Genomic DNA, 27,856 nt, shown 5'->3' with positions numbered 1-27,856 from the left:
GGTGAGTGTCTGGAACGAGCTGCCAGAGGCAGTAGTAGAGGCGGGTACAATTTTGTCTTTTAAAAAGCATTTGGACAGTTACATGGGTAAGATGGATATAGAGGGATATGGGCCAAGTACAGGCAATTGGGACTAGCTTAGTGGTATAAACTGGGTGACATGGACATGTTCTAACTTCTATGATTCTGAGGACAGATTACACAAACAAGGGTTGTTTTCCCTGTAACTTAGGGTAGATAGAAACAATTTCTGCTGGTTAGGGAATCTAAGACTAGGACATAGCCTAAAAATTAGAGCCAGGAGTGAAATTAGGGAACTCTTCTGCAAATAACAGTTGATGCTAGCTCAATTGTTAATTTTAAATGAGTGATAATACCTTTTTAACAAAAATCTAAGGGGTATGGGGCTAAATGGCCTACACCTGGTCCTGTGTGTTATTGTTTCTTGATACCAGACAACTTCAAATCACAGAACCAACCATTTTAAAATAGTTTTAAAACTTTTATTACACTCAGGATATTTCATGAGGAAAAAAAAATACTGCCAAATAAAAAGGAAAACTGAAGCAAAAATGAAACCTGAAAATTTGAATGAACATTATCACCAACTTAAACTATCATGTCCAGACCCTGTTATAGAAACAGAGCGGGAAGATTACGGACTCAGAACTACAAGTTCTGCAGAATACGAAAACAAAATGACTAGAAGCGGCCAGCGTCACCTTGAGGCTGTCCTGCGGAGTTACTGATACATCCGCCAGCCTCCACCCCCGCCCATGCTCCCCATTCCTCCCATGTTACTCCCCATTCCCATGCCTCCGGCGCTGCCGTAGTATCCCCCTGCACCGTTGTTGGTTCCACCGTGCCGACCTGGAATAAAGAATTCAATCGTAAAGCCTTCAAATCTATTTGTATTTTTAATACAGCCATTTAAAGGTTGATGGTCCGCCAAACAATATTACATCAGGGTAGTTGTAGAAAAGGGATTACTTATTTCCAAATTGCAAAACATGCTGTTAATCAATTATTTCTCATTTATAGTCTAGGACACCCCCATATATTTTAAAGATAAAAAGATGCTAAATTCAGGCTTTAAGTAACACATTCAACTTCTAGACATGCATCAACTAAAACCCACGCAACTGCTGAGAGTCAGTGCAGTCATAAAACAAACCGGACATGGAAACGCAACAATTTTTAATCTTACATTACAAGAGTACACGTGAACTTAATTCAGCTCTAAAATAGTAAGTGGTCACCTCATTTGTTCTGAAGTTGAAGCAGCAGACTGTAACTTTCCTTACCATAAGAGCCCACGCCGCTCTGATTCCCGTAGCCAGCTCCGTAACTGCTGGACATCGCATGGTTCCCAGAGCTCCCATAACCTCCCTGGTTCCCTACAGGAGACAAGAAGCTTTTTAGATAAATATATTGAGAACAATCACAGGACAGCTGAACAACACGACTGGTTTAAAATCCAACTCACCCATTGCGTGGCCTCCATAGCTACTTCCATAGTTGCCAGATCCTCCTCCCGCAGTTGAGTTCAAAAACAGCTCAATGTATCGATGCTCTGAAACAAGAAAATCAACCACCTTACAGAGATGCAGCAACTAAATCAGCTTTATTTTAGGAGGCACCTGTCCACTTTTTGCAGCAGGCCCATTTGAGAAAGCAAAACATCACTCAAAAGCCCTGAACCTCTCAGCACCTCCCCGGCGGCACTCTGGCCTCATTTATGGACACAAAGTACCCACTAGACCGGATTATGTTTGGGCTTGGGGAGGTATGGTGGTGAAAGGTTATGTACTTGACTATTAACCCAGAGAACGTGAGTTCAAATCTTACCATGGCTGTTTGAGAATTTGAATTCAATTTAATAAAAAGCTGGTTATCAGTAAAAGTGACCATGAAGCTGTTGGATTGCCGTAAAAACTCAACTTGTCCACTAATATCCTCTAGGGAAGGAAAGCTGCCGTCCTTACCTGGTCTGGCATGTGTGATTCCAGTCCCACATCAATCTGAAATGACCTAACAAGCTGCTCAGTTGTATCAAACTGCTCCCAGCCCCACCTTCTCAGGGCAACTAGGGATGGGCAGTAAATGTCAGCCTTGTCAGCAATGCCCATATCCGCAGAATGAATAAAGCATTTTTAAAAACTCATTTCATTATGTAATTAGAAAATTTATCATTTCATGAATTGGGACTGCATTCAAATCCAGATTTTTTTTAAGGGGGGGGGGGGGGGGAAGAGAGAGAATAGAAAAAGAACAGAGGCAGACACTAAATCCACTCAATTTGGTCAGATGTAACCACAACTTTGTTTCAGCTCCCATACCAGACAGGTGAATCTGCCCAGCTTCCAGACAATTGCAACCATTAAACGCTCGATGGGTGCAGCTGTTAGCCACTTAACTACAAATAGCTCCATTTTAATATCTATTTTCCTGCTAGGACAGGCACTGTCACCCTCCAGTAACTGGTGTAAGTGGCCATTACTCACAAGCAAGACCATATAGTTAGTATCAGCAGCGAAGCTGGCAGCCACAGGAACCTGCTCCTGTGTACACACTTCCCAGAATGGACCTGCTGGATCCCAGTCAGCAGCATGGGCCTTGGCTACATTTGATTTCTAACAAACACAGGGCCATGGATAGAGATCAGCTAAATCAGCACAGACTGGTGCTGGAATCGGGAACCTCCCCTTGTGTACGGCTCAGCTACTGGAACCCTCGGGGGAGTCTAGACTAGAGACAACGTTACACACTTACGCATGTGAGCTTTATCCTTGGACATGGCAGCCACTGCGTCCTCATGTGTTGCAAATTCAACATCGGCCTCCCCTGTAGCTCGGCCATCACTTCCATACTCCAGGTGGATACGCAGAGGATTCAGCGGGGAAAAAAACTACAGGGTCAACAAGATGGCAACATTAATCCGCAGAATTTAACTTCAGAAATGTGATTTTAATATGTAAAAGATGAGAAATATCTGCAGTTTGAGAGTGGCTGCAATTTATCACTCAGAACCTACATGGGCGACATCATCCTCCACTGCTCGGAATGGAAGGCCTCGCATGTGCACAAAGTGTCCACTCAGGTAGCTCGAGCTGGCATCTCCAGCACCTCCGTATCCATGGTTACCCATACCTTTCAACAGAGCACAAATCACAGTCAAAGGCTTGAAAATGCCAACAAGGCTGGTACCACTCTGCCCCTCATTTTATGCCAACACCACCACTGAAAAGCTAACAGCTTCCATTAAATGCCCAGCACAGGATGAAAAGCATAGACAGCCTCTCCTACCCCATCCGATCAGCCCCATTCTCTCCCCCCACCAAACTTTTCTCTCTTCCCCCCCCTTTAAAAATATTTCAGATGTAACCCGTTTGAAGATTTCAGCCATTACAAAACGCAATTAAATGGATCAAACGTACCTCTGCTGCCTCTCATTGCCCCGGGCCCATCGTATTCATCATTCCCATAACCATAGTTGTCATATCCATTGTAATCATCGTACCCACCGTAACCTGCACAAACCACAAGGATTAGTTGTTCAAAACCTAAACATTGCAAGGGTTAATACTGGGAATGCAGCTCCAAGTGCTGGCACTCTGGGCATCACACAATGTCAGTCTGTAAACACTGGGAATGCTGCTCCAAATGCTGACACTCAGCATTGTGGGGAAATGAGCAGAATATTTTTTTTTTTAAAAAACTCAGTTACGATCTGGAATGCACTGCCTGAAAGTGTAGTGGAGGCAGATTCAATAGTAACTTTCAAGAGAATTGGATAAATACCTGAAAAGCAGGGGAGTGGGACTAATTGGATAGCTCTTTCAAAGAGCTGGCACAGGCACGATGGGTCAAATGGCCTCCTGTGCTGTATCATTGTATGATTCTATAATTTGCAGATACATGCCAGTTTCCCCATGACCTCAACCCCATAACTAACACTCAGCCTCAAACACACAGGTCCCCACATTCTGTGCTTGCAATGAACTACACTATTACCTAATTGTTTTGTACCCAAGAATTTGTTTTGATTGATTGTTTTTTTGTTGACAGAAACCCCACACTTAGCCCAAACTCAGCAGGCTGACAGCAAAAAACTAATGGCAGATGATTGTATAATTTGATTGGTCATTCAGGATTGGTTGTGCTGGCAGGTGCTCAAGTAGTTTCTGATCGAGTTTCCTCCACGTTGATTTGTATGGTCCCTCCCACCTCAGCCCATTTGCTGCCTTTATATCATATCGATATATGTATCTATACAGTATTGGAATATATTAAAACAGCACTTCCATTTAGCAAAAACTCACCCCCACCATATCCTCCTCCTCCACGCCGCATTCGGTCATAAACACCCCCTCGCTGGGGGCCAGCGCCAAGATAACCACCTCGCCCGACTGGCCGATCATAGGGGCCTGGTCTCTGCCCCATCAGCCTCTTTGGCGGATCATAGTACGCTCTGACCTCACTTCTGCTGCTTTTAAAGATCTCAATGTACCTAAATCACAACGAGTACAAATTAGCATTCAGGAGAAATAGTCATCGCAAAAAAGATACTCTGGATAACAATTAAAAAACTGAATGTAAAATATATAATATAGGTCTCCGCTTACTTTAGAACATAATCTACTAGCGGTAAATACTATTCGTTTCTAAAGCATTCCAATACTACACAAATTTAACATTGGTTCCTACATGACACAGATTGTTTTAATCTTATGATTTCTCAATGGAACAAGCATATTTACTGTTTGAATATATTAACGTTTATATCATTCTTGTTAAGTAATCTCCTTGAAGCTTGGAGACCAAGTAAATTTAGAGGCCAACAATTGGATCTGATTCTAATGCATGAAAACATGGATATGTATAGAAACACTTACAGTCGCAATAGTTGTAATTACAATAAATTAATACTGATCATCATCTTGGGCATTCACTGATCTGCAGGTTGAAAAACCAAGAAAGACAGAGGGCGAGGGAGCCCCAGGTACTGAAACTGGAAGCCCCAGAGGGGGCTGGGCACACCTGGGAAATGAAACCAACCACTGTAGGAAGGGGGATGGGAGGGACATGCTAGAGAGCAAATATTACAGTGCAGGGAGGGGGTGTTGAGCACAAAAGAAAGTAACGAGTGAGCAAGCACTGTGCTGCCGGTGACGGCAGGTCAAGGGCAAAATGAAATGTTACTGTCAGTGCACCAACTCAAAAGGGCTCATAAACACCCCACACAGGTTTATACAGCACTCCAAATCGGACTCTCTCTGGGATATAAGAACACACAAGCCACCTAGAATTTGGGGCAGCTGTGAGACCTTTTTAAAAAAAATCTTGGCAAAACATTTGCAAACTAGTTTTCTGGATTATTTGTTTGGAATTATTCATCACATTCACTTTATTTTAAATGGCACAATTCAATCAAGCTACATTAGCAGCTTTTACCGGGGGAATCTCAGGATTATAGAACAGCTCTATAAAGACCATCCTTCATTCATGTACAAACATTTTCTTAACTGAGTGCAAGATCAGTGTGTAGTCCCAGCCTCAGAGCGTCATATACCAGCACCCAGCGTTTAAACTTGACTTTAAGATGAATAACCAACCCGTCCGTCCATCCCCACCTGTGCCCTATTCTTTCCTTGTGTTTCCCCAGTGCTTTTTCTGCTATCTCCTTTGAAGCAAACTGCACGAAGGCCTCCCCTGTGCTTCTCCCCTGGTAGTCCATCGGCAAAGTTATCCCATTTGGCACGATTTCCAACCCTTTAACCCAAGGACAAAATAACCCCGTCAAGGGGAACAATATTAAATGATGCACAATTCCCAACAATATCTACAAATATATAAAAGATTAAAGCCCAGTTACCAACACATAAAATGTAAAATACTTATAAATCTATACTTAAAACTTCAAGACAGTTAAAAACAGCTTAATGTTAGTGACCCAACTTTCATACTGATTTATAAAAGTGTTCAGCTTCAAAATAATCAGTTAAACAATGAGTACATCTCAACTTCAAAACTCGTTTCAATTACAACTCTTAATAACTGAACTGCTCTGGTGTACGGCAGCAATCGTTGGAAACACAAACTCCATTATGTTGAATCCAACTAGGTCAGATGATTAAAAATTACATTAGGCGGTCTGAAGTTACATTTAGGTACCAGATGTCACAAACATTTATATATAGTTCCTTGTTTTCTTAGGCTCTTAACACTTCGTCTTAACATAACATAACCAAATCCAGTTCTTGCCATTGTTGTCTATGATTTTAAATTTACACTATAAACACACACACACTGTTCATACGGTAAGCAGTTAAACATTTCAGATAACAAAATTCATGATAAAGTACTTGGTACCATTTACCCATTACAAATTACAACAGATGAGCAGATATAATAGCAATATGCTAAATGAACATTTTTTGTCCTATTAGGAATTGAGTGAAAAATACCTGTGAAAAATTGAACAATTTCTTCCTTGCTGCAGCCAAATGGAAGCCCACGGAGTCGCACTGTGCCATCATTGGAAGTATCGGAATGGTTGGGACCACTATGCTTCAGCACCCAGTCCATCTCACTGCCGTTAGATTTGAAAACTAAGGGGGAAAAGAGTACACACTATAGCTCGTCTACAAGACACAGACTCCTCCACCCCATATAAATCCTCAAACACCGCTCTGGGTTCCCTCTACACCCATTACTGCTGCTTTGTAGCAGAGACAGCTTCTGCCCGGGCCTTTTCCCGTCTCCCACCCAAATCTGCAATCCTCTGGTAAGGTGCCCAATGTGAAGTTCATTTCCCAGCACACCCACTCCTTCCAGCAACCATGTACCTTGTACCACAAGGGGGAGCGTACTGCTTCCATTGCTCCCCAGGGCTTCTGACAATTTACCACAAGGATGGTTTAATCATTTTCAGGCTCAAAGGGACCTATGGTGTAACCAATCACACCACCTGTGATGATTTCAGAGATTTCTTTTATATGACAACAGTCAAAGTGTTTTAGAAATAAGTTTTCCAATTAAACTTTAAAATGCAAAGTTGCAGGCTTACAGCTTCTGTGTAATGATTTTTCTTGTAAATAAACTATCTTAGTTTTAGCTTGAAACGTAACAGTTTGCTACTTGCTGCCTTTCGGAGCAGACAGAACATGGTGGGAGTCCCACGTGGTCTCGTTTGTCACAGTTGTGGCAGATTGGATCTTGCCTGGGCTGGCCAAGCTGGATTGCCTTTTCCTGTATTGTTAAATAGCATTTTCCACAAGAAGCCAGCAGCCTGAAACCAGGCTGATTACTATGATGCTTTGAAGATCAAATTAGCTATTCAAGGGGGGTCTATTGTAAAGATCTCAGACATTCAGGCTATTGCCAGATCATTTTCTGTGACAACCGAGACAGCCATTCCATGTTCAGCGGGAGCTCAGTTAAGACAGATGCATTCTGTTCCCACACCAAAGGGTAGGTATTCCACTCAAGGTAGTAACTCTGACTGACAATTTGACAAGACAAACCCCCCTCCATCTCACAGGCCTAAGGCAAGTGACTAAGAAACCTCTCGCTCCCTCAAACTGAGTGAAATGTGTCCTCACAGGAAGCACCAGGAAGGTAGCTGTAACCTCTTCTAGCCATACAACCCTCTAAGCGCTCCTCCAATTCTGGAATCTTGCGCATCCCCGATTTCCTTCGCCCCTCCATTGGTGGCCGTGCCTTCATCTTAACCGCCACTCCCACTTTCTCTGGGGCATTCTGTAACCATTCACAACCCTCTTGGGGGGGGGGATTCCCCATCAGTACATGGCTGCTGGGGTCACATTCCCGGGCCACGGGAGCATTCTCTACTTTGCCGGATTTTCCATGCTTCTCTCCATCTGCTTTAACTATTTACACTTGCTCCAGGCCCATCTTCTGTCTGTTTACGCCCTTTTGCCTTGTACCATCATCTCTTGTCATTTAATCACTCCTGCCCTCCACCCTATCACAGACCTTCCCCTTTAGTTCTTTTCCCTAGCTCTGTACCTGCTTAAAAATTGTTAATCTGTAACACCATCTAATTCTGATGAAAGAACATTGACCTGAAACGTTGACTCTTTCTCTCTCCACAGATGCTGCCTGACCTGAGCATTTCCAGCATGATTTTGCAACAGCCCCACACTATCTCAGCATAAAGGATCAAACCTGTGACGTAACTGGCAAAACAAAGTGTAGTGATCCACTAGGCTAGAACGGTGTTTGTTACTTTCAACAGTAAAACTGATGTTGCACCACTACCCTGCCAATCTTCAGACACTCACTCCCACATTTATACAGCGCCCTTCAACAAAGCAGAAGTGATGAGGTACTCCAAAGTTTGCAGTTGAACCCAAGCAGAGGAGGGGACAGGAATGAATGCACAGGCGAAGAGATGGGATTTAAAACTGGGGAAAGCAGCAAGGCAGAAATACTACCCAAAAGCTCTGCCACTGACGATAGAGCTCGAGGGGCACACTGTTGCCTTCCTGTCCATTAGACTTCTGCTGTTGCACGGTATAATACACAGGAAAACAGGCAGCGGACTGGAATGTAGAGAAACCATCCACCAACAGAACGCAGCAATGTCTCCAACTCATTGCTCATCATACAAACAGTGATGACTGAACGGGATAGCTTCGGGACATGGTCAGAAAGACTAATGGCATGTTGGCCTTATCTCAAAGGGGTGGAAGTTATGCTTCAGTTGTACAGAACTCTGGTGAAGTGCCATTAGGCGTTCAGTTCTGGGCACCGCACCTCAGGAAGGATAAGCTGGCCTTGGAGAGGCTGCAGCACAGATTCACTAGAATGATACCAGGGTTAGATAATGACAGGTTGCATAGATTTGGCTTGTATTCCCTTAAGTACAGACGATTGAGCTAATCAAGGAATTTAAAATGATAAAGCACTTTTTCACACCAAGGGTAATGGAACTCTGGAATTCTCTTCCCCCCCAAAAGGCAGTGGGTGCGCAAACAATTGAAACTGTCAAGACCTAGACAGACAGATTTTTGATCGGTAAGGGTATCAAGGGATATGGAGCACCAGCAGGTAAACTGAGTTGATGTACAGATCAGCCATGATCTAATTGAATGGCGGAACAGGCTTGAGAAGCTGAATGGCCTACGACATGATCTTTATATAAACAGTGCATCCTCTGACTTACCGTGACAGCACCGCAGGAGATTTCACTAGTAGTATAAAATCTCAGGTGTATACCCTTCCACCTGTCACGCTTGAGACATTACACAATACTTAATACAGGTTGTGTCACCCTCGAATAAAATACAAAGGAACAAAAGCAGTGCCTGGAATGTACAGAAACCCCCGCAACAGAAGACACGAGGGGCACAATGGCCTGCCTCGGACAGTCTGTGCTACGAAGTCACCCAGCTCAACGTAGAGCTGACTGTTACTGACCTTCGATATATCTGTGGCCCATATACTTCCGGTCCTTCGCCAAGGCTTTTTTGAAGTCTTCGGCTTTATCCAGATGCACGTAAGCTTCGCCGCTTGGACGACCTTCTTTGGAGGTGGTAAATTGCACTCCGCTCACTCCGTTTCGAATATCACACTCTACAACAAAAGAACACCCAACAAAATAACTGAATAAACATGCATCACCCACAGCAGCAGCTAAAATCAATCCCAACCACACGGACCTGAGAAGAACCGGGTCACTTCGTCGGGCGTACACGACCACGGTAGGCCACGCACTCGCACAACAAAGTCTTCCTCCTTTGTAGGAATTTCGGGCTCTTTCTCTGCAATCACAGTCAAACATTCAGTAGCAGCTGGCTGAGGATCGTGCCCAAAACAATTCAACTCTTTGTAATCTAAATCAATACCTTCTTCGATTTCTGGTTCCAAGTTAGTAAAAATTTCTGTAAAACAACCACATGTTTGAGTTAGTTTTACTCTTCACTGGAATCACACTGATTAACAAATCGCTTGCACTTTGCTCGCTGCATGAGACTTGGTTTCAATTCCTCAATTGCTCTTTTAGAGGACCAGAATGAGACTGTTCCCACAGAGCAAAGCACAGCAGGCAGACCCAGGTTACTCCAGGAACAGCACACAGTCCTGCACAGAGGACCGATCACTAGTATCCTAATGGTAGAGACTTGACTGGTCTGAAACCTCAAACAGAAACGGACTTTATCCGATCAGCCGTGTTTCACTTTCACCTTTGATTCAGAAGGTTGTGGGTTCAAGTCCAATTCCAGAGACTTGAGCATAGAATTGCGGCTGGCCCACCCCCGCACCCCGGGTTTGGTAAAGATATCCCATCACACTATTTCGAAGCAGAGCTGGGGAATTCTCCCCGATGTCCCGGCCAATATTTATCCCTCAAACAACATCACTTAAAAACAGATTATCTGCTCATTATCACATTACTGTTTGTGATCCGGGGCTCGGGCGCCACCGATCCGGGACACGGACCAGGGCAACTCCGCGGCCCGACCGGCCCTAAAGGCCACGCTTTAAAATGGGCGCGTTCGGACGGGCGTGTGGAGGCCGGGGCTCCGGAACAGTCACATCGGCTCCAGCAGTCTCACCCCGAGGAGATGCTCGCCTGGCAACCTCTCCCTCCACTCACACCACGAGGCCGTATTAAGCCCGTGCGGGAGCTACTCAGACGGTCCGAGGCCGCACTGGGCCCGGGCGGGAGGCGCTCATACACCACGAGGCCGCATTAGGCCCTGGCGGGAGCCGCTCAGACGGTCCGAGGCCGTACGAGGCCCGGGCGGGAGGCGCTCACAGGGCCCGGGGCCGCACTAGGCCCGAGCGGGAGGCGCTCAGACGGTCCGAGGCCGCACTAGGCCCGGGCGAGAGGCGCTCAGACAGTCCGAGGCCGCACTAGGCCCGGGCTGGAGGCGCTCACAGGGCCCGGGGCCGCAGCGGGAGGCGCTCAGGCGGCCCGGGGCCGCTCTTGGCCGGGCCCTGGAACCATCTCGTTACTGATTACCGTCCTCCTGCGCCATCGTGTCGAATCGGTCCGACCTCAGCGTTCACAACACGGGACAATGAAGATCGCAGCACCGGCCTCGCTCCGACAACCGGACCCACCCGACTCTCGGCAAAATGGCGCCTGATCCAGCCCGCCAACCAGCTAATCTCGCGAGAAACCGCCGAGACCGCCGCCTGTCACTCACCGATGACCCACCTCCCGCCCGAAAGCGACTGGGACCGAGCTCCTGTCACTCACCGGGACCCCGCCCCCTGCCCTACAGAGACGGGACCGAGCTCCTGTCACTCACCGGGACCCCGCCCCCTGCTCTTCAGAGACTGGGACCGAGCTCCTGTCACTCACCGGGACCCCGCCCCATACCCTGCAGAGACTGGGACCGAGCTCCTGTCACTCACCGGGACCCCGCCCCATACCCTGCAGAGACTGGGACCGAGCTCCTGTCACTCACCGGGACCCCGCCCCCTGCTCTTCAGAGACTGGGACCGAGCTCCTGTCACTCACCGGGACCCCGCCTCCGCCTCCCCCCCCGTGTGGGGGAGGGGGGTTGCTAGGCAGCCTGGTGATGGAAGGTGCGGCAGACCCAAGGCACTGCTCGGCAAGGGAGACCAGTAACTGAACCATATAATGGTACAGCACATAAGGAGGTGAGGAAAGCAGTCATCAAAACAATTCGGACAGAAAAGAGAAACTATGAAATTAAGTTATAAGAAATAGGAGCAGGAGTAGGCCATACGGCCCCTCGAGCCTGCTCTGCCATTCAATAAGATCATGGCTGATCTTCAACTTGGACTCTACCTTCCCACCCGATCCCCATATCCCTCGATTCCCCTGGAGTCCAAAAATCTATATCTAAGTCAACGACTCAGCATCCACAGCCCTCTGAGGTAGAGAATTCCAAAGATTCACAACCCTCCGAGTGAAGAAATTCTTCCTCATTTTAGTCCTAAATGGCCGACAACCTAGTTCAAGACTCTCTAGCCAGAGGAAACAGCCTCTCAGCATCTACCCTGTCAAGTCCTCTAAGAATTTTATATGTTTCAATGAGATCACCTCTCGTTCTTCTAAACTCCAGAAAATATAAAAAGAAATAGTGAAGTGTTCTACCGACACATAAATAACAAAAGAAAAATCAGAATAGGGACAGGGCTATTAAGGGATACGCACGATAAACTCACAGCGAAATGGCAGAAAAATGAAATAGTTACTTTGCCTCCGTATTCACCAGGGAGACTAACAAGGTGGACATGGCATTAGAAGAAGAGAGCACAAAAGATATGAAGACATTTAAGATAGAAAGTGGGGAGATAATTGATAAACTAACCAAAGCCTCGGGTCCAGATGGATTGCATCCGCGTATATTAAAAGAAGTTAGGGAAGGGATAGCAGAGGCACTATTACATAAATATAAAAATTCATTAGAAAAGGGAATAGCGCCAGAGGACTGGCGGAAAGCTAATGTGATTCCCATATTTAAAAAGGGAGATAGAACAAGTTCAGGGAACTATAAACCAATTAGCTTAACGTGGGTGGTAGGAAAGATAATGGAATCCATTATGTAATAGAAAAACATCTGTAAAACAAAAATATAATAAAGAATAGTAGGCACGGATTTTAGAAGGGAAGGTCACGCTTGACCAACCTTATTGAATTCTTTGAAGAAGTAACAGAAAGAGTAGACAAGGGTAATGCAATAGATGTAATATATTTGGATTTTCAAAAGGCTTTCGCTAAGATCAGACCATGTGGAGTCAGGGGACAGGTAGCAGAATGGCTAGCATAAGAACATATGAACGAAGAGCAGGAGTGGGCCATTCAGCCCCTCGAGCCTGCTCTGCCATTTGATAAGATCATGGCTGATCTGATTGTGACCTCAACCCTACTTTCCCGTCTACCTACTATAACCTTTGACTCCCTTGTTAATCAAGAATCTATCTGACTCAGCCTTAAAAATATTCAATGACCCTGCCTCTACCACTCTCTGGGGAAGGGAGTTCCACAGACTCACGACCCTCTGAGAAAAAACATTTCTTCTCATCTCCATCTTAAATGAAAGACACCTTATTTTTAAACTCTGTCCCCTAGTTCTAGTCTCTCCCACAAGGCCCAACTTGTCCAACCTTTCCTTATAAGATAACCCCCTTATCCCAGGAATCAGTTGAATGAACCTTCGCTGAATCGCCTCTAAAGCAATTATGTCCTTTCTTAAATAAGGAGACCAAAACTGCACACAGTATTCTAGATGTGGTCTCAACAATGCCCTGTACAACTTTAGCAAAACATCTCTACTTTTATATTCCATTCCCCTTGCAATAAATGACAACATTCCATTTGCTTTCCTAATCACTTGCTGGCTGACTACAAAACAGAAAACAGTGAACAGGGGTTAAGGGTGGCTACTCAGTCTGGCAAAAGGTGGGAAGTGGTATTCCACTGGGATCGGTGCTGGGACCACGGTCGTTCACAGTTTATATCAATGATTGGGACTCGGGAGTCAGAAGTACAATTTCAAAATTTGCGGATGACACCAAATTGGGAGGTGTAGATTTGTGCTGTTAAAATGAATTAAACTTACGAACATATGAAATTTACGGGCAGGAAAAGACCAGCTGGTCCATCAAGCCTGCCTCACACCTTGATGGCTGGACTATTGTGGCTAAACACTTCTTCCCTCCCCCACCTCCTCCCCCTTCCCTACCCCTACAGCCATGTAATCTGGAGAGTCAAAAAAAACAGAAAAAAAACAGGACCAGTAAGGGAAAAAGTACTTTGTAAAATTAATCTCCAACCCCCTCAGGTGATCGAAACTAGTCCAGAAGATCACATGGACCGAGTATTATCCATAAAGACACTTACCTTCTATATGATGCGGTCTCTGCCCCAGTCAGGAACTGGTCCAGCTCCCCTCTTGAAGGTGAGCAGAGAATCAGCACCCACAACACCAGCTGGCAAAGCATTCCAGAGGCTCACAACTCTCCGGGAAAAGAGGAACTGCCTAACATCCAATCTATTCCCACTCTTCCCAACCATGGCTAACAAAAGAAATTAAGGATAGTATTAGACCCAAAGAGGAGTCATATCAAGTTGCCAGAAAAAATAGCAAACCTGAGGATTGGGAGCAGTTTAGAATTCAGCAAAAAAGGACCAAGAGATTGATTAAGAGTATGAGAGTAAACTTGCAAGGAACATAAAAGTGGACTGTAAAAGCTTCTACGAGTATGTAAAAAGAAAAAGATTAGTGAAGACAAATGTAGGTCCCTTACAGTAAGAAACGGGAGAATTTATAATGGGGAACAGGACAATGGCAGAACAATTAAACAAATACTTTGGTTCTGTCTTCACGGAAGAGGACACAAATAACTTCCCAGAAATGCTAGGGAACCAAGGGACTAGTGAGAAGGAGAAATTAAAGGAAATTAGTATTCGTAAAAAAATAGTGATGGTGAAATTAATGGGACTGAAAGCTGATAAATCTCCAAGACCTGATAATCTGCATCCCAGAGTACTAAAAGAGGTAGCTTTGGAAATAGTGGATGCATTAGTTGTCATCTTCCAAAATTCTATAGATTATGGAACAGTTCCTGCAGATTGGAGGGTGGCAAACGTAACCGCACTATTTAAAAAAGGAGGGAGAGAAAACAGGGAACTATAGACCGGTTAGCCTAACGTCAATAGTAGGGAAAATGCTAGTCTATTATAAAGGATTTGATAACAGGACACTTAGAAAATATCAACGGGATTAGACAAAGTCAACATGGATTTATGAAAGGGAAATCATGTTTGGCAAATCTACTGGAGTTTTTTGAGGATGTAACTGGTAGAATAGATAAGAGAGAACCAGTGGATGTGGTTTATTTGGATTTTGATCAAGTCCCACATAAGAGGTTAGTGTGCAAAATTAAAGCACATGGGATAGGGGGTAATATACAGGCATGGATTGAAAATTGGTTAACAGACAGGAAACAGAGTAGGAATAAATGTTTCTTTTTCGGGGTGGCAGGCGGTGACTAGTGGGGTACCGCAGGGATCAGTGCTTGGGCCCCAGCTATTCACAATATGTATTAACGATTTGGATGAGGGAACCAAATGTAATATTTCCAAGTTTGCTGACGACACAAAACTAGGTGGGATTGTGAGTTGTGAGGAGGATGCAAAGAGGCTTCAAGGCAATTTAGACAAGTTGAGTGAGTGGGCAAATACATGGCAGATGCAGTATAATGTGGATAAATGTGAAGTTATCCACTTTGGAAGGAAAAACAGAAAGGCAGAGTATTATTTAAATGGTGATAGATTGGGGAATGTTGATGTACAAAGGGACCTGGGGTCCTTGTACACCAGTCACTGAAAGCAAACATGCAGGTGCAGCAAGCAGTTAGGAAGGCAAATGGTATGTTGGCCTTCATTGCAAGAGGATTTGAGTATAGGAGCAAGGATGTCTTACTGCAGTTATACAGGGCCTTGGTGAGACCACACCTGGCGTATTGTGTGCAGTTTTGGTCTCCTTACCTAAGAAAGGATATATTTGCCATAGAGGGAGTGCAGCAAATGTTCACCAGACTGATCCCCGGGATGGCAGGACTGTGGTATGAGGAGAGATTGGGTCGACTTGGCCTGTATTCACTCAAGTTTAGAAGAATGAGAGGGGATCTCATTGAAACATAGAAAATTCTGACAGGGCTAGACAGACTGGATGCAGAGAGGATGTTTCCCCGGCTGGGGAGTCCAGAACGAGGGGTCACAGTCTCAGGATACGGGGTAGGACATTTAGAACTGAGATGAGGAAAAATTTCTTCATTCAGAGGATGGTGAACCTGTGGAATTCTCTACCACAGAAGGCTGTGGAGGCCAAGTCACTGAATATATTAAAGAAGGAGTTAGATAGATTTCTAGACACAAAAGGCATCAAGAGGTATGGGGAGAGAGTGGGAATATGGGGCCCGATATTAGGAGGGCGGCGGGTCGACTGGGCGCGTGGGTAATGCGCCCAGTCAAATCAGTGTGCTCCGCACGGAATCGCAGACTAATTGGATCCACTTACCTGTGCTTCCGGGTTTCGCGCTGGAAAGCTGTGCAGCGGGCGGACTGCGCATGCGCAGCATAGACTGTCATCTGGAGGAGCCCTATTTAAAGGGGCAGTCCTCCACTGACTGATGCTGCAGGAAATATGAAAAATTACAGCATGGAGCAGCCCAGGGGGAAGGCTGCTCCCAGGTTTAATGATGCCTCACTCCAGGTATTATTGCATGGGGTGAGGAAGAGGGGGAGGACAGAGATCTTCCCCCCGGCGGGCGGGAGGAAACGGCCTGCCTCCGCCACCAAGAAGGCCTGACTCGAGGTGGCAGAGGAGGTCACCTGCACCACCAACATATCGCGCACCTGCATACAGTGCAGGAGGCGCTTCAATCACCTAAGTAGGTCAGCCAAAGTGAGTACACTTACTCATTCCCCTACACTTTGTCTGCCACATCACCGCCCCCACCCCACATCTCCTTCTGCACTGCCAACACTACTCTGTCACATCACCCCTCACACCCACTCAAACCCCATCCTCATCTTACCAGCACTTACTCACCTCGCCAGTACTCATCCCACCACTACCACTCAACCCAATCCTCATACAATCTCATGGCTCTATCTCATACTCACCCTCTCATGCATCTCTTTCACGGTCAGCCTCACTCAACCTGCCACTACCTGTGCTGCAGCCACAGGGCATGCATCACATATGTTCAGTAGGAAGCGTAAGGCAAACGTGTTGTGAGCATGAAGGGGATGCATAAGGGTGTTTGAGGGTTTGTCATGGTGTTTACCTATATTTAATTTCTGATCAACTCACATAACATATTATATTGTCACCACTACTGCCACGTCTTTGCGAATCTTGTCTGGTTTGTGCAATAAGGCCCTTTCCTGAGGATCACTATGAAGACCCACAACTGATGCCACCCATTGTGTCACTGCAGAGTGGGTGTAGGTGTATTTGCAGGGTTCTTTTGTGTAGACGACTGAGAGACGGCGGTGATGTCCCCGGTGGCACCCTGGAAGGATGCGAAGGAGAAGTTGTTGAGGGCAGTGGTGACTTTGACAGCGACAGGTAAGAATATGGTGCTTGGGCCAGCCGGGAGCAGCTCGGCATGAAGGAGGCTGCAGATGTCCACGACGACATGCCGAGTGACTCTGAGCCTCCGTGTGCACTGCTGCTCAGAGAGGTCCAGGAAGCTGAGCCTCGGTCTGTAGACCCTGTGGCGAGGGTAGTGTCTTCTGCGACGCATCTCTCTTTGTCATTGCCCTCCCTCCTGCTGTGCAGGTGGATGTGTCACAGCACTGTGTTGTGGGGCTCCACGTGTCAGAGGTGGACGGCGTGGATGGCGACGCTGGTGATGCTGTTCGCCCTCCGAGGAGGTCATGACTGCAGCTACGGTGGCCCCCATCCAGAAAATGTACATTTGAGGGGGTCCACAAGGTAGGTAAATGTGTCTGAACACCGCGGTAAGTGTGCAAGTTGATGAATTTTATTGTTAGGAGGAGGGTGGTCGAGGCCAAACTTTGTCCAAAGTGACAGAGTGGCTTCCTGCAATGAGTGAGGGTCTCCCCCCCCCCCCCACCTGTCAAATAGACCTTTGCAGCTGCCACAGGCTGATGGCTGCAACACGTCCATTTGAACTGGGAGTGTTTCCCCCAGTATGGGAAACAGTTCCAGTTGTTTGCAAAATCCCACCCCTCCTAAAATGTTATGTTATTCATGTCTCTAAACGACCTGACATACCTTAATGATTTCCTTAATTGGTACCCCGCCGGCTTTAATTGCCGGTGGGAGTCCCACATGCGGGGGCTGCGCGCGCATGTCGGCGCATCACTGGGGAACCCGGAAGTGGGCGGGTTAGAGCCGGGCTCCGGACCCGCCCCGGGAATCCCCGATTTTCGCAGCCCCCCGCCACGAACGCACCCACTCGGGGGTGCGAAAATCGAGCCCATGTTATTGAGATAGAGGATCAGCCATGATCATATTGAATGGTGGAGCAGGCTCGAAGGGCCGAATGGCCTACTCCTGCTCCTATTTTCTATGTTTTTCTATGTTTCCATAGTTTAAACTCGTGTTCCCTGGTCCTTCCCAATCAGTTAAACTGGAATAATCTATCAATAGGGACCCTATCCAGCCCTTTAATTATTTTATCAGGTCACCTCTAAGTCTACACTGACTAAGGTCCTTGAGCCTTTCTGAATAGCTGAGGTTCTTTAAGGAAAGAATCATTTTTATAGCTCTCCTCTGGACCTTTTCCAAGGCCACTATATCACCCATCATGTGGGGGGACCAAAATTGGGCACAGTACTCTAGATGCGGTCTGACCATTGACCTGTATAGTGTCAAAATGATATCCTTTGATTTATACTGAATGGTTCTATTAATACATCTCAATACCCTGTTAGCTTTAGCAAAAATTTCTCTACATTCGTCATAAACCTTTAGTGATCTGTGCACAATAATACCAAGGTCTTTTTCTCTCAACCTGTTTCAGTATACAAATTATATGTGTGTTCTGTGTTGGCCCTACCAACGTGCAAGATACTACATTTATCTGAATTAAAGGCCATTGGCCATTGTGTGGCCCACTCTCCCAGCACATTTAAATCGATTTGCATTTAATTGCATTTAAAGAAATATTTCAATATTCTCAACGAATATACATTCCATTGAGAAATAAAAACTTCATGGGAAAAATGATTCATCCATGGCTAACTAAAGAAGTTAAGGATCATATTAGATTAAAAGAAGAGGCCTATACAGTTGTGAAGAAGAGTAATAAGCCTGAGGATTGGGAGAGTTTTAGAAACTAGCAAAGGATAACCAAAAAATTGATAAAAAGGGAGAAAATAGAATATGAAAGTAAACCAACAAGAAATATAAAAACGGATTGTAAGAGCTTCTACAAGTATATAAAAAGGAAGAGAGTAGTGAAAGTAAACATTGGTCCCTTAGAGGCAGGGACAGGAGAAATTATAATGGGGAATAAGGAAATGGCAGAGATGTTAAACAAATACTTTGAATCTGTCTTCACAGTAGAAGACACAAAAAGCATACCAGAAATAGTGGGGAACCAAGGGCCTAATGAGAACAAGGAACTTAAAGTAATTAATATCAGTAGCGAAAAAGTACTGGAGAAACTAATGGGACTAAAAGCCGATAAATCCCCTGGACCTGATGGCCTACATCCTAGGCTTCTAAAAGAGGTGGCTGCAGAGATAGTGGATGCATTGGTTATGATCTTCCAAAATTTCCTAAATTCTAGAACGGTCCCAGCAGATGGGAAGGTAGCAAATGTAACCCTGCTATTCAAGAAAGGAGGGAGAGAGAAAACTGGAAAGTACAGGCCAGTTAGCCTGACATCAGTCGTCGGGAAAATGATGGAATCTATTATTAAAGAGGTGGTAACAGGGCACTTAGAAAATCATAATATGATTAGGCAGAGTCAATATGGTTTTATGAAAGGGAAATCTTGTTTGACAAATTTATTAGGGTTTTTTGAGGATGTGACTAGTGTCTATCCTATCAAACCCTTTCATTATCTTAAAGACCGCTATCAGGTCTTCTCCTCAGCCTTCTCTTTTGCAGAGAAAAGAGCCCCAGCCTGTTCAGCCTTTCCTGATAAGTATATCCTCTCAGTTCTGGTTTCATTCTTGTGAATCTCTTTGCACCCTCTCCGATGCCTCTATATCCTTTCTATAATATGGAGACCAGAACTGTACACAGTATTCCAAGTGTGGTCTAACCGAGGTTCTATACAAGTTTAACATAACTTCTCTGCTTTCAATTCTAGAATTGAACCCCAGTGCTTGATTTGCCTTTTTTATGGCCATTTTAACCTGCGTCACTACTTTTAGTGACTTGTGTATCTGTACCCCTAGATCCCTTTGCTCCTTTATCCCATTTAGACTCTTATTATCCAAGTAGTATGTGGACTCCTTATTCTTCCTACTAAAATGCACCACCTCACATTTATCTATATTGAAATTCATTTGCCAATTCTGCAAGTTTATTAATGTCCTCTTGCATTTTGACACATTCTTCCATTGTGTTAAGTACACCCCCCAATTTGGTATCGTCCTCAAATTTTGAAATTGTCCTTCCGATTCCCGAATTCATATCGTTTATTTAAATTGTGAACAACAGTGGTCCGAGCACTGATCCTGTGGAACACCACTTCCCACCTTTTGCCAGTCTGAGTAGCTACCCTCTGTTTTCTGATCTATAGCTAGCTTACCATCCATTCTGCTACCTGTCCCCTGACTCCACATGGTCTGACCTTAGCCATGAGTCTACAATGCGGTACCTTATCAAAGGCCTTTTAAAAATCCAAATATATTACACCTACTGCATTACCCTTGTCTACTCTTGCTGTTACTTCTTCAAAGAATTCAATAAGGTTGGTCAAACATGACTTTCCCTTCTGAAATCCGTGCTGACTATTCTTTATTATATTTTCGGTTTCTAGATGTTTTTTTATTACATTTTTGAGTAAAGATTCCATCAGCTTTCCTACCATCAATGTTAAGCTAATTGGGCTGTAGTTCCCTGGACTGGCTCTATCTCCCTTTTTAAATATAGGAATAACATTAATGCTTAAATGTCACTGGGTAAGGAGATAGACTGTTGGTCCCATTGCTCTCCAAGGTCCCAGATGTCCCATTGTCCTTGCTGTGCCACTATCAGCTCGAACTTCCAGCAATTTGAAGCACAAAAAAATTTTGAGCTGGTGAGTAAGGAAAAAATCCAAGAAATGGGCCACGCTGCGAGATGCCCCACTCAAGCAAATCCTGGGCCACTACAGATAGATAAAATATATATTAAGTTCCAGTAGTCAACAGGGGAAGGTGTAAGAAGTATGGTGAAGGGACAAAGCAGTCTAAAATAGTAACTTCAAGCAGTATGGAGAGACATACCACAAGGCAGACAGGAGGGAGGTTATGGAGACAGAAAGTGAAGGAAACAATTAGAAAAATTATAAGCGTAGAGTATCGAGAATGCTGAGTGGGTGAGGGTTGCAGTGTTTATATGTGAATGTGGAAAGCGGAATTAAAGGCAGGGAATGAGATACACAAACTAGAGTGGAGGGACACGATGCTATAGCCTTGACAAACTTGGAACTAAATATTGTGACGAAAGAGAGTTATGTTTCAAGTCGATGACCTTTCATCAGAATCAGGTAGAGCCAGGGAAAGGGGGTAGGAAAAGAACAAAAGGGGAAGATCTGTGATAGAGTGGAGGGCAGGAGTGGTTCAATGACAAAATTAATGGTACAAGGCAAAAGGGGGTGGTAACAGGACAAGTATGGTAGCATAGTGGTTATGTTACCGGACTAGTAATCCAGAGGCCTGGATTAATAATCTGGAGTCATGAATTCAAATCCTGCCATGATAGCTGGGGAATTTAAATTCAATTAATTAATTAGAAATCTGGAATTAATATATCAGTATCAGTAATGGTGGCCATGAAACTACTGGATTGTTATAAAAACCCATCTGGTTCACTAATGCCCTTTAGGGGAGGAACACCTGCCGTCCTTACCCAGTCTGGCCAAAATGTGACTCCAGACCCACAGCAATGTGGTTGATTCTGAAATGGCCCAGCAAGCCACTCAGTTATAAAATCTTGCTTAAAAAAAGTCATAAGAAGAATAAAACCGGACGGACCACTAGGCACCGGACACGACAATGGCAAACCAAGCCCAGTCGACCCTGCAAAGTCCTTCTCACTAACATCTGGGAACTTGTGCCAAAATTGGGAGAGATGTCCCACAGACTAGTCAAGCAACAGCCTGACATAGCCATACTCACAGAATCATACCTTTCAGCCAACGTCCCAGACTCTTCCATCACCATCCTGGGTACGTCCTGTCCCACTGGCAGGACAGACCCACCAGAGGTGGCAGTACAGTGATATACAGTCAGGAGGGAGTGGCCCTGGGAGTCCTCAACATTGACTCTGGACCCCATGAAACCTCATGGCATCAGGTCAAACATGGGCAAGGAAACCTCCTGCTGATTACCACCTACTGTGTTGAGCACCACTTGGAGGAAGCACTGAGGGTATGTAAGGGCGCAAAATATACTCTGGGTGGGGGACTTCAACGTCCATCACCAAGAGTGGCTCGGTAGCACCACGACTGACCGAGCTGGCCGAGTCCTGAAGGATATAGCTGCCAGACTGGACCTGCGGCAGGTGGTGAGCGAACCAACACGAGGGAAAAACTTACTTGACCTCGTCCTCACCAATCTACCTGTCGCAAATGCATCTGTCCATGACAGTATTGGTAGGAGTGACCACCGCACAGTCCTCGTGGAGACAAAATCCCGTCTTTGCACTGAGGACACCATCCAACGTGTTGTGTGGCACTACCACCGTGCTAAATGGGATACATTCAGAACAGATCTAGCAACTCAAAATTGGGCATCCATGAGGCGTTGTGGGCCACCAGCAGCAGCAGAATTGTATTCCAGCACAATCTGTAACCTCATGGCCCGGCATATTCCTCACTCTACCATTACCAACAAGCCAGGGGATCAACCCTGGTTTAATGAGGAGTGTAGAAGAGCATGCCAGGAGTACCTAAAAATGAGGTGCCAACCTGGTGAAGCCTCAACTCAGGACTACATGCATGCTAAACAGCGGAAGCAACATGCTATAGACAGAGCTAAGCAATTCCACAACCAACGGATCAGATCAAAGCTCTGCAGTCGTGAATGGTTGTGGACAATTAAACAACTAACGGGAGGAGGAGGCTCTGCAAACATCCCCATCCTCGATGATGGCGGAGTCCAGCAAAAGACAAGGCTGAAGCGTTTGCAACCATCTTCAGTCAGAAGTGTCGAGTGGATGATCCATCTCGGCCTCCTCCCGATATCCCCACCATCACAGAAGCCAGTCTTCAGCCAATTCGATTCACTCCACGTGATATCAAGAAACGGTTGAGTGCACTGGATACAGCAAAGGCTATGGGCCCCGACAACATCCCGGCTGTAGTGCTGAAGACTTGTGCTCCAGAACTAGCCGCGCCTCTAGCCAAACTGTTCCAGTACAGCTACAACACTGGCATCTACGCGACAATGTGGAAAATTGCCCAGGTATGTCCGGTCCACAAAAAACAGGACAAATCCAATCCGGCCAATTACCGCCCCATCAGTCTACTCTCAATCATCAACAAAGTGATGGAAGGTGTCGTCGACAGTGCTATCAAGCGGCACTTACTCACCAATAACCTGCTCACCGATGCTCAGTTTGGGTTCCGCCAGGACCACTCAGCTCCAGACCTCATTACAGCCTTGGTCCAAACATGGACAAAAGAGCTGAATTCCAGAGGTGAGGTGAGAGTGACTGCCCTTGATATCAAGGAAGCATTTGACCGAGTGTGGCACCAAGGAGCCCTAGTAAAATTGAAGTCAATGGGAATCAGGGGGAAAACTCTCCAGTGGCTGGAGTCATACATAGCACAAAGGAAGATGGTAGTGGTTGTTGGAGGCCAATCATCTCAGCCCCAGGACATTGCTGCAGGAGTTCCTCAGGGCAGTGTCCTAGGCCCAACCATCTTCAGCTGCTTCATCAATGACCTTCCCACCATCATAAGGTCAGAAATGGGGATGCTCGCTGATGATTTCACAGTGTTCAGTTCCATTTGCAACCTCTCAAATAATGAAGCAGTCCGAGCCCGTATGCAGCAAGACCTGGACAACATCCAGGCTTGGACTCATAAGTGGCAAGTAACAGTCGCGCCAGACAAGTGCCAGGCAATGACCATCTCCAACAAGAAAGGGTCTAACCACCTCCCCTTGACATTCAATGGCATTACTATTGCCAAATCCCCCACCATCAACATCCTGGTGGTCACCATTGACCAGAAACTTAACTGGACCAGCCATATAAATACTGTGGCTACAAGAGCAGGTCAGAGGCTGGGTATTCTGCGGCGAGTGACTCACCTCCTGATTCTCCAAAGCCTTTCCACCATCTACAAGGCACAAGTCAGGAGTGTGATAGAATACTCTCCACTTGCTTGGATGAGTGCAGCTCCAACAACACTCAAGAAGCTTGACACCATCCAGGACAAAGCAGCCCGCTTGATTGGCACCCCATCCACCACTCTAAACATTCACTCCCTTCACCACCAGCGTACAGTGGCTGCAGTGTGTACCATCCACAGGATGCACTGCAGCAACTTGCTAAGGCTTCTTCGACAGCACTTCCCAAACCCGCGACCTCTACCACCTAGAAGGACAAGGGCAGCAGGCACATGGGAACAACACCACCTGCACGTTCCCCTCCAAGTCACACACCATCCCGACTTGGAAATATATCGCTGTTCCTTCATCGTCGCTGGGTCAAAATCCTGGAACTCCCTTCCTAACAGCACTGTGGGAGAACCGTCACCACACGGACTGCAGCGGTTCAAGAAGGCGGCTCACCACCACCTTCTCAAGGGCAAATAGGGATGGGCAATAAATGCCGGCCTCGCAGCGACGCCCACATCCCATGAACAAATTTTAAAAATGTGTCCAGAGGAGGTGTAAACGGTTACAGCAGAATAGCAGAGGGGGAGGAAAGCATGGAAAATCTGGCCAAGTGTAGAGTGTTGTCATGGCCCGAGAATGTGGAGGAAGAAAGGCAAGTAGACCCCAGTGGTGCGGATCGTGTACCAATAGAGGATCCCCCCCCAAGCACCAGCCCACACCTCCTCCACCCCACTAAGAGTGGACCAGGGTGTCGAGAGGGAACGGTTCTTTCGGAATGCTGAAAAGGGAGGAGCCAATGTGTTTGGTTGTGGCATCACGCTGGAGGTGGTGGAAATGGTGGAGGATGATCTGTTGAATGCAGAGACTGGTGGGCTGGAAGTTAAGAAGAAGAGGGACCCTATTGCGGTACCTTCCACACCAGTGCTTCCGAAATTTCTTTCTTTTTCCTCAACCGAGGATTCCCCTCCAGTGTGATTAACAGGGCCCTCCTGTAAGATTCTCAAAATTCACAGATCCCCCAAAACTCGGAGAAAAACCCTAAAGAAAAGGACTTTGGACTCTTTTCTAACCATTTCAGGGTGACTCTCACACGCGCCACACCAGGAAGCATCAACCAGGGAAAAGTACTTTTCGAGGAATGCAAGTCCTTTAAGGGACTCGCTTCCTCGTAGGGGTGACTGTAAGACTTCTGGGATTTCACCTTTTCCCTGAGTATGGAAAAACTTTGGCCATTGACTGAAATCCTAAGATGGAAGGATAGGTGAGAGGTCACCAGACGAATCTACAACCCACACATGGAATGTGGGAGAATTACTGCTTCAGACATGTCTCTGTTTTAATGCAAAACCGACAGCAAGTGGTGAACACTCAGCACTAATTCAAAAGGCAGTCGGCCATTGAAAGAGGCAACTGCTCCAGACATGGTGGGGCCATGTCTTTGTTTTAAAGCAAAACCCATCAACACTTAGGACGTTGGATACAAAAGGAAGCCTTGTGTGACAAGCTCTAAAAATCGGAATTAACAATGACCCACCGGGAGAAGCAATTGTAACATGATGAGGGACCATCAAAGATTCTTAAGGACTTTGTAAGAACTGTTTAAACAGACATGAAGTGTTTTTTTCAAAAAGTGATAAAGACCATTGTAAGGGAGGGATACACAAGTGGAAACTCGAAACCTCTCTCTCTCTCTCTCTCTCTCTCTGGCTTGCTGGCTCTGGTGGGCTGCTTGTCTTGGTTCTGCCTGTGTCTGGGAGGAAGAGCAGCTTCCAGCGAACAACAAGACGAGGAAAGCAGTTCGGCAGGGAAGGTCAGCAGCTCTAGAAGCAGGCTGACACACACAAGAAGAAACCAGAGCAACAGCCCCAGTGACCATCAGACACCTCGCGGCAACAAGGGCCTTACGAAACAACCAACCGAATATTACCACCAACCAATCGGGTAATATTGGGCCACCGCGACCACAGAAAACCAACTCGGGAGAAAACCGATGATCCGCAAAGTTTCCACTCTACAATCTATTTCTGACTTACCTCTGGGTGAATTACTGTCAAGGTTTCGTTTGGTGAGCATTATCTCTGGCCCTTTAGAGTCCAACTTAGCTAGTACAGTGTGATTGGGAGCGGTGAGGTATCTTTCGACTGTAATTTCTCTCGTGTGTACCGAAGTGTTCCCCATTTTATTAGAGTGTTAAGATTGTTGTGTTGTATTTTCTCTCTTGAATAAAGGTCAAAGTTTCTTGCACCAAAACCAGTTGTCTGCTGCACTTTGTCACAACCCCCAAATAAGTCCAAGGTCTAGAACCCAGGGAGTGGGAGCGATTCGGACCACTCAGAAGTCAGAGGTGAAGCTGACACACACCACCACCCACTAAACTCCACCGTGTCCATCCCATTTCTCGCACTTTTTTTTTATTAGTTCATGGGATGTGGGCGTCGCTGGCGAGGCCGGCATTTATTGCCCATCCTTAATTGCCCTTGCGAAGGTAGTGGTGAGCCGCCTTCTTGAACCGCTGCAGTCCGTGTGGTGACGGTTCTCCCACAGTGCTGTTAGGAAGGGAGTTCCAGGACTTTGACCCAGCGACGATGAAGGAACGGCGATATATTTCCAAGTCGGGATGGTGTGTGACTTGGAGAACGTGCAGGTGGTGTTGTTCCCATGTACCTGCTGCTCTTGTCCTTCTAGGTGGTAGAGGTCACGGGTTTGGGAGGTGCTGTCGAAGAAGCCTTGGCGAGTTGCTGCAGTGCATCTTGTGGATGGTACACACTGCAGCCACTGTGCGCCGGTGGTGAAGGGAGTGAATGTTTAGGGTGGTCGATGGGATGCCAATCAAGCGGGCTGCTTTGCCCTGGATGGTGTTGAGCTTCTTGAGTGTTGTTGGAGCTGCACTCATCCAGGCAAGTGGAGAGTATTCCATCACACTCCTGACTTGTGCCTTGTCAATGGAGGAAAGGCAGTCAGGAGGTGAGTCACTCGCCGCAGTATACCCAGCCTCTGACCTGCTCTTGTAGCCACAGTATTTATGTGGCTGGTCCAGTTAAGTTTCTGGTCAATGGTGACCCCCAGGATGTTGTTGGTGGGGGATTCGGCGATGTTAATGCCATTGAATGTCAAGGGGAGGTGGTTAGATTCTCTCTTGTTGGAGATGGTCATTGCCTGGCACTTGTCTGGCGCGAATGTTACTTGCCACTTATGAGCCCAAGCCTGGATGTTGTCCAGGTTTTGTTGCATGAGGGCTCGGACTGCTTCATTATTTGAGGGGTTGCGAATGGAACTGAACACTGTGCAATCTTCAGCGCGCATCCCCATTTCTGACCTTATGATGGAGGGAAGGTCATTGATGAAGCAGCTGAAGATGGTTGGGCCTAGGACACTGCCCTGAGGAACTCCTGCAGCAATGCTCTGGGGCTGAGACGATTGGCCTCCAACAACCTCTACCATCTTCCTTTGTGCTAGGTATGACTCCAGCCACTGGAGAGTTTTCCCCCTGATTCCCATTGACTTCAATTTTACTAGGGCTCCTTGGTGCCACACTCGGTCAAATGCTGCCTTGATGTCAAGGGCAGTCACTCTCACTTCACCTCTGGAATTCAGCTCTTTTGTCCTTTATTTGGACTAAGGCTGTAATGAGGTCTGGAGCCGAGTGGTCCTGGCGGAACCCAAACTGAGCATCAGTGAGCAGGTTATTGGTGAGTAAGTGCCGCTTGATAGCACTGTCGACAACACCTTCCATCACTTTGCTGATGATTGAGAGTAGACTGATGGGGCGGTAATTGGCCGGATTGGATTTGTCCTGCTTTTTGTGGACAGGACATACCTGGGCAATTTTCCACATTGTTGGGTAGATGCCAGTGTTGTAGCT

The 27,856-nt window shown here is 46.2% G+C and overlaps 1 protein-coding gene across 5 annotated transcripts; it reads right to left on the bottom strand.

The window, feature by feature from the left end:
- Window positions 1-488: 488 nt before the first annotated feature.
- On the bottom strand, window positions 489-11,121 carry hnrnph3 (heterogeneous nuclear ribonucleoprotein H3 (2H9)). Of its 5 annotated transcripts, none has more exons than XM_068002638.1 (13): window positions 10,993-11,121; window positions 9,872-9,907; window positions 9,686-9,787; window positions 9,444-9,599; window positions 6,467-6,610; window positions 5,633-5,771; window positions 4,322-4,509; window positions 3,437-3,529; window positions 3,034-3,149; window positions 2,772-2,907; window positions 1,486-1,572; window positions 1,301-1,396; window positions 489-871 (listed from the first exon to the last, which is right to left on the bottom strand). In XM_068002638.1, exons 1-13 carry the CDS (start codon window positions 11,006-11,008, stop codon window positions 702-704), a joined length of 1,479 nt encoding a protein of 492 aa, XP_067858739.1. In that variant the 5' UTR covers window positions 11,009-11,121; the 3' UTR covers window positions 489-701. The 5 variants fall into 5 exon arrangements, with proteins under 5 accessions (XP_067858739.1, XP_067858740.1, XP_067858737.1 ...); XM_068002639.1 differs by having other exon boundaries at window positions 489-869; window positions 1,304-1,396; XM_068002636.1 differs by having other exon boundaries at window positions 9,686-9,907.
- Window positions 11,122-27,856: the final 16,735 nt, after the last annotated feature.

This window comes from Heptranchias perlo, chromosome 21, assembly GCF_035084215.1.
Source record: "Heptranchias perlo isolate sHepPer1 chromosome 21, sHepPer1.hap1, whole genome shotgun sequence".
Classification (NCBI taxonomy): Eukaryota; Metazoa; Chordata; class Chondrichthyes; order Hexanchiformes; family Hexanchidae; genus Heptranchias; species Heptranchias perlo.
The sequence above is the reverse complement of the archived record's forward strand: the minus strand, read 5'-3'. Positions and strand labels throughout refer to the sequence as shown.

Excerpts from the sequence above, each read along its gene's own strand:
- hnrnph3 (XM_068002636.1), bottom strand. Across the intron at positions 4,510-5,632 it reads AAGGAAAGAATAGGGCACAG|GTACATTGAGATCTTTAAAA; the intron begins GTGGGGATGGAC and ends GTTGTGATTTAG. Across the intron at positions 1,573-2,771 it reads CAAGGATAAAGCTCACATGC|AGCATCGATACATTGAGCTG; the intron begins GTAAGTGTGTAA and ends TTCTTGTTTCAG.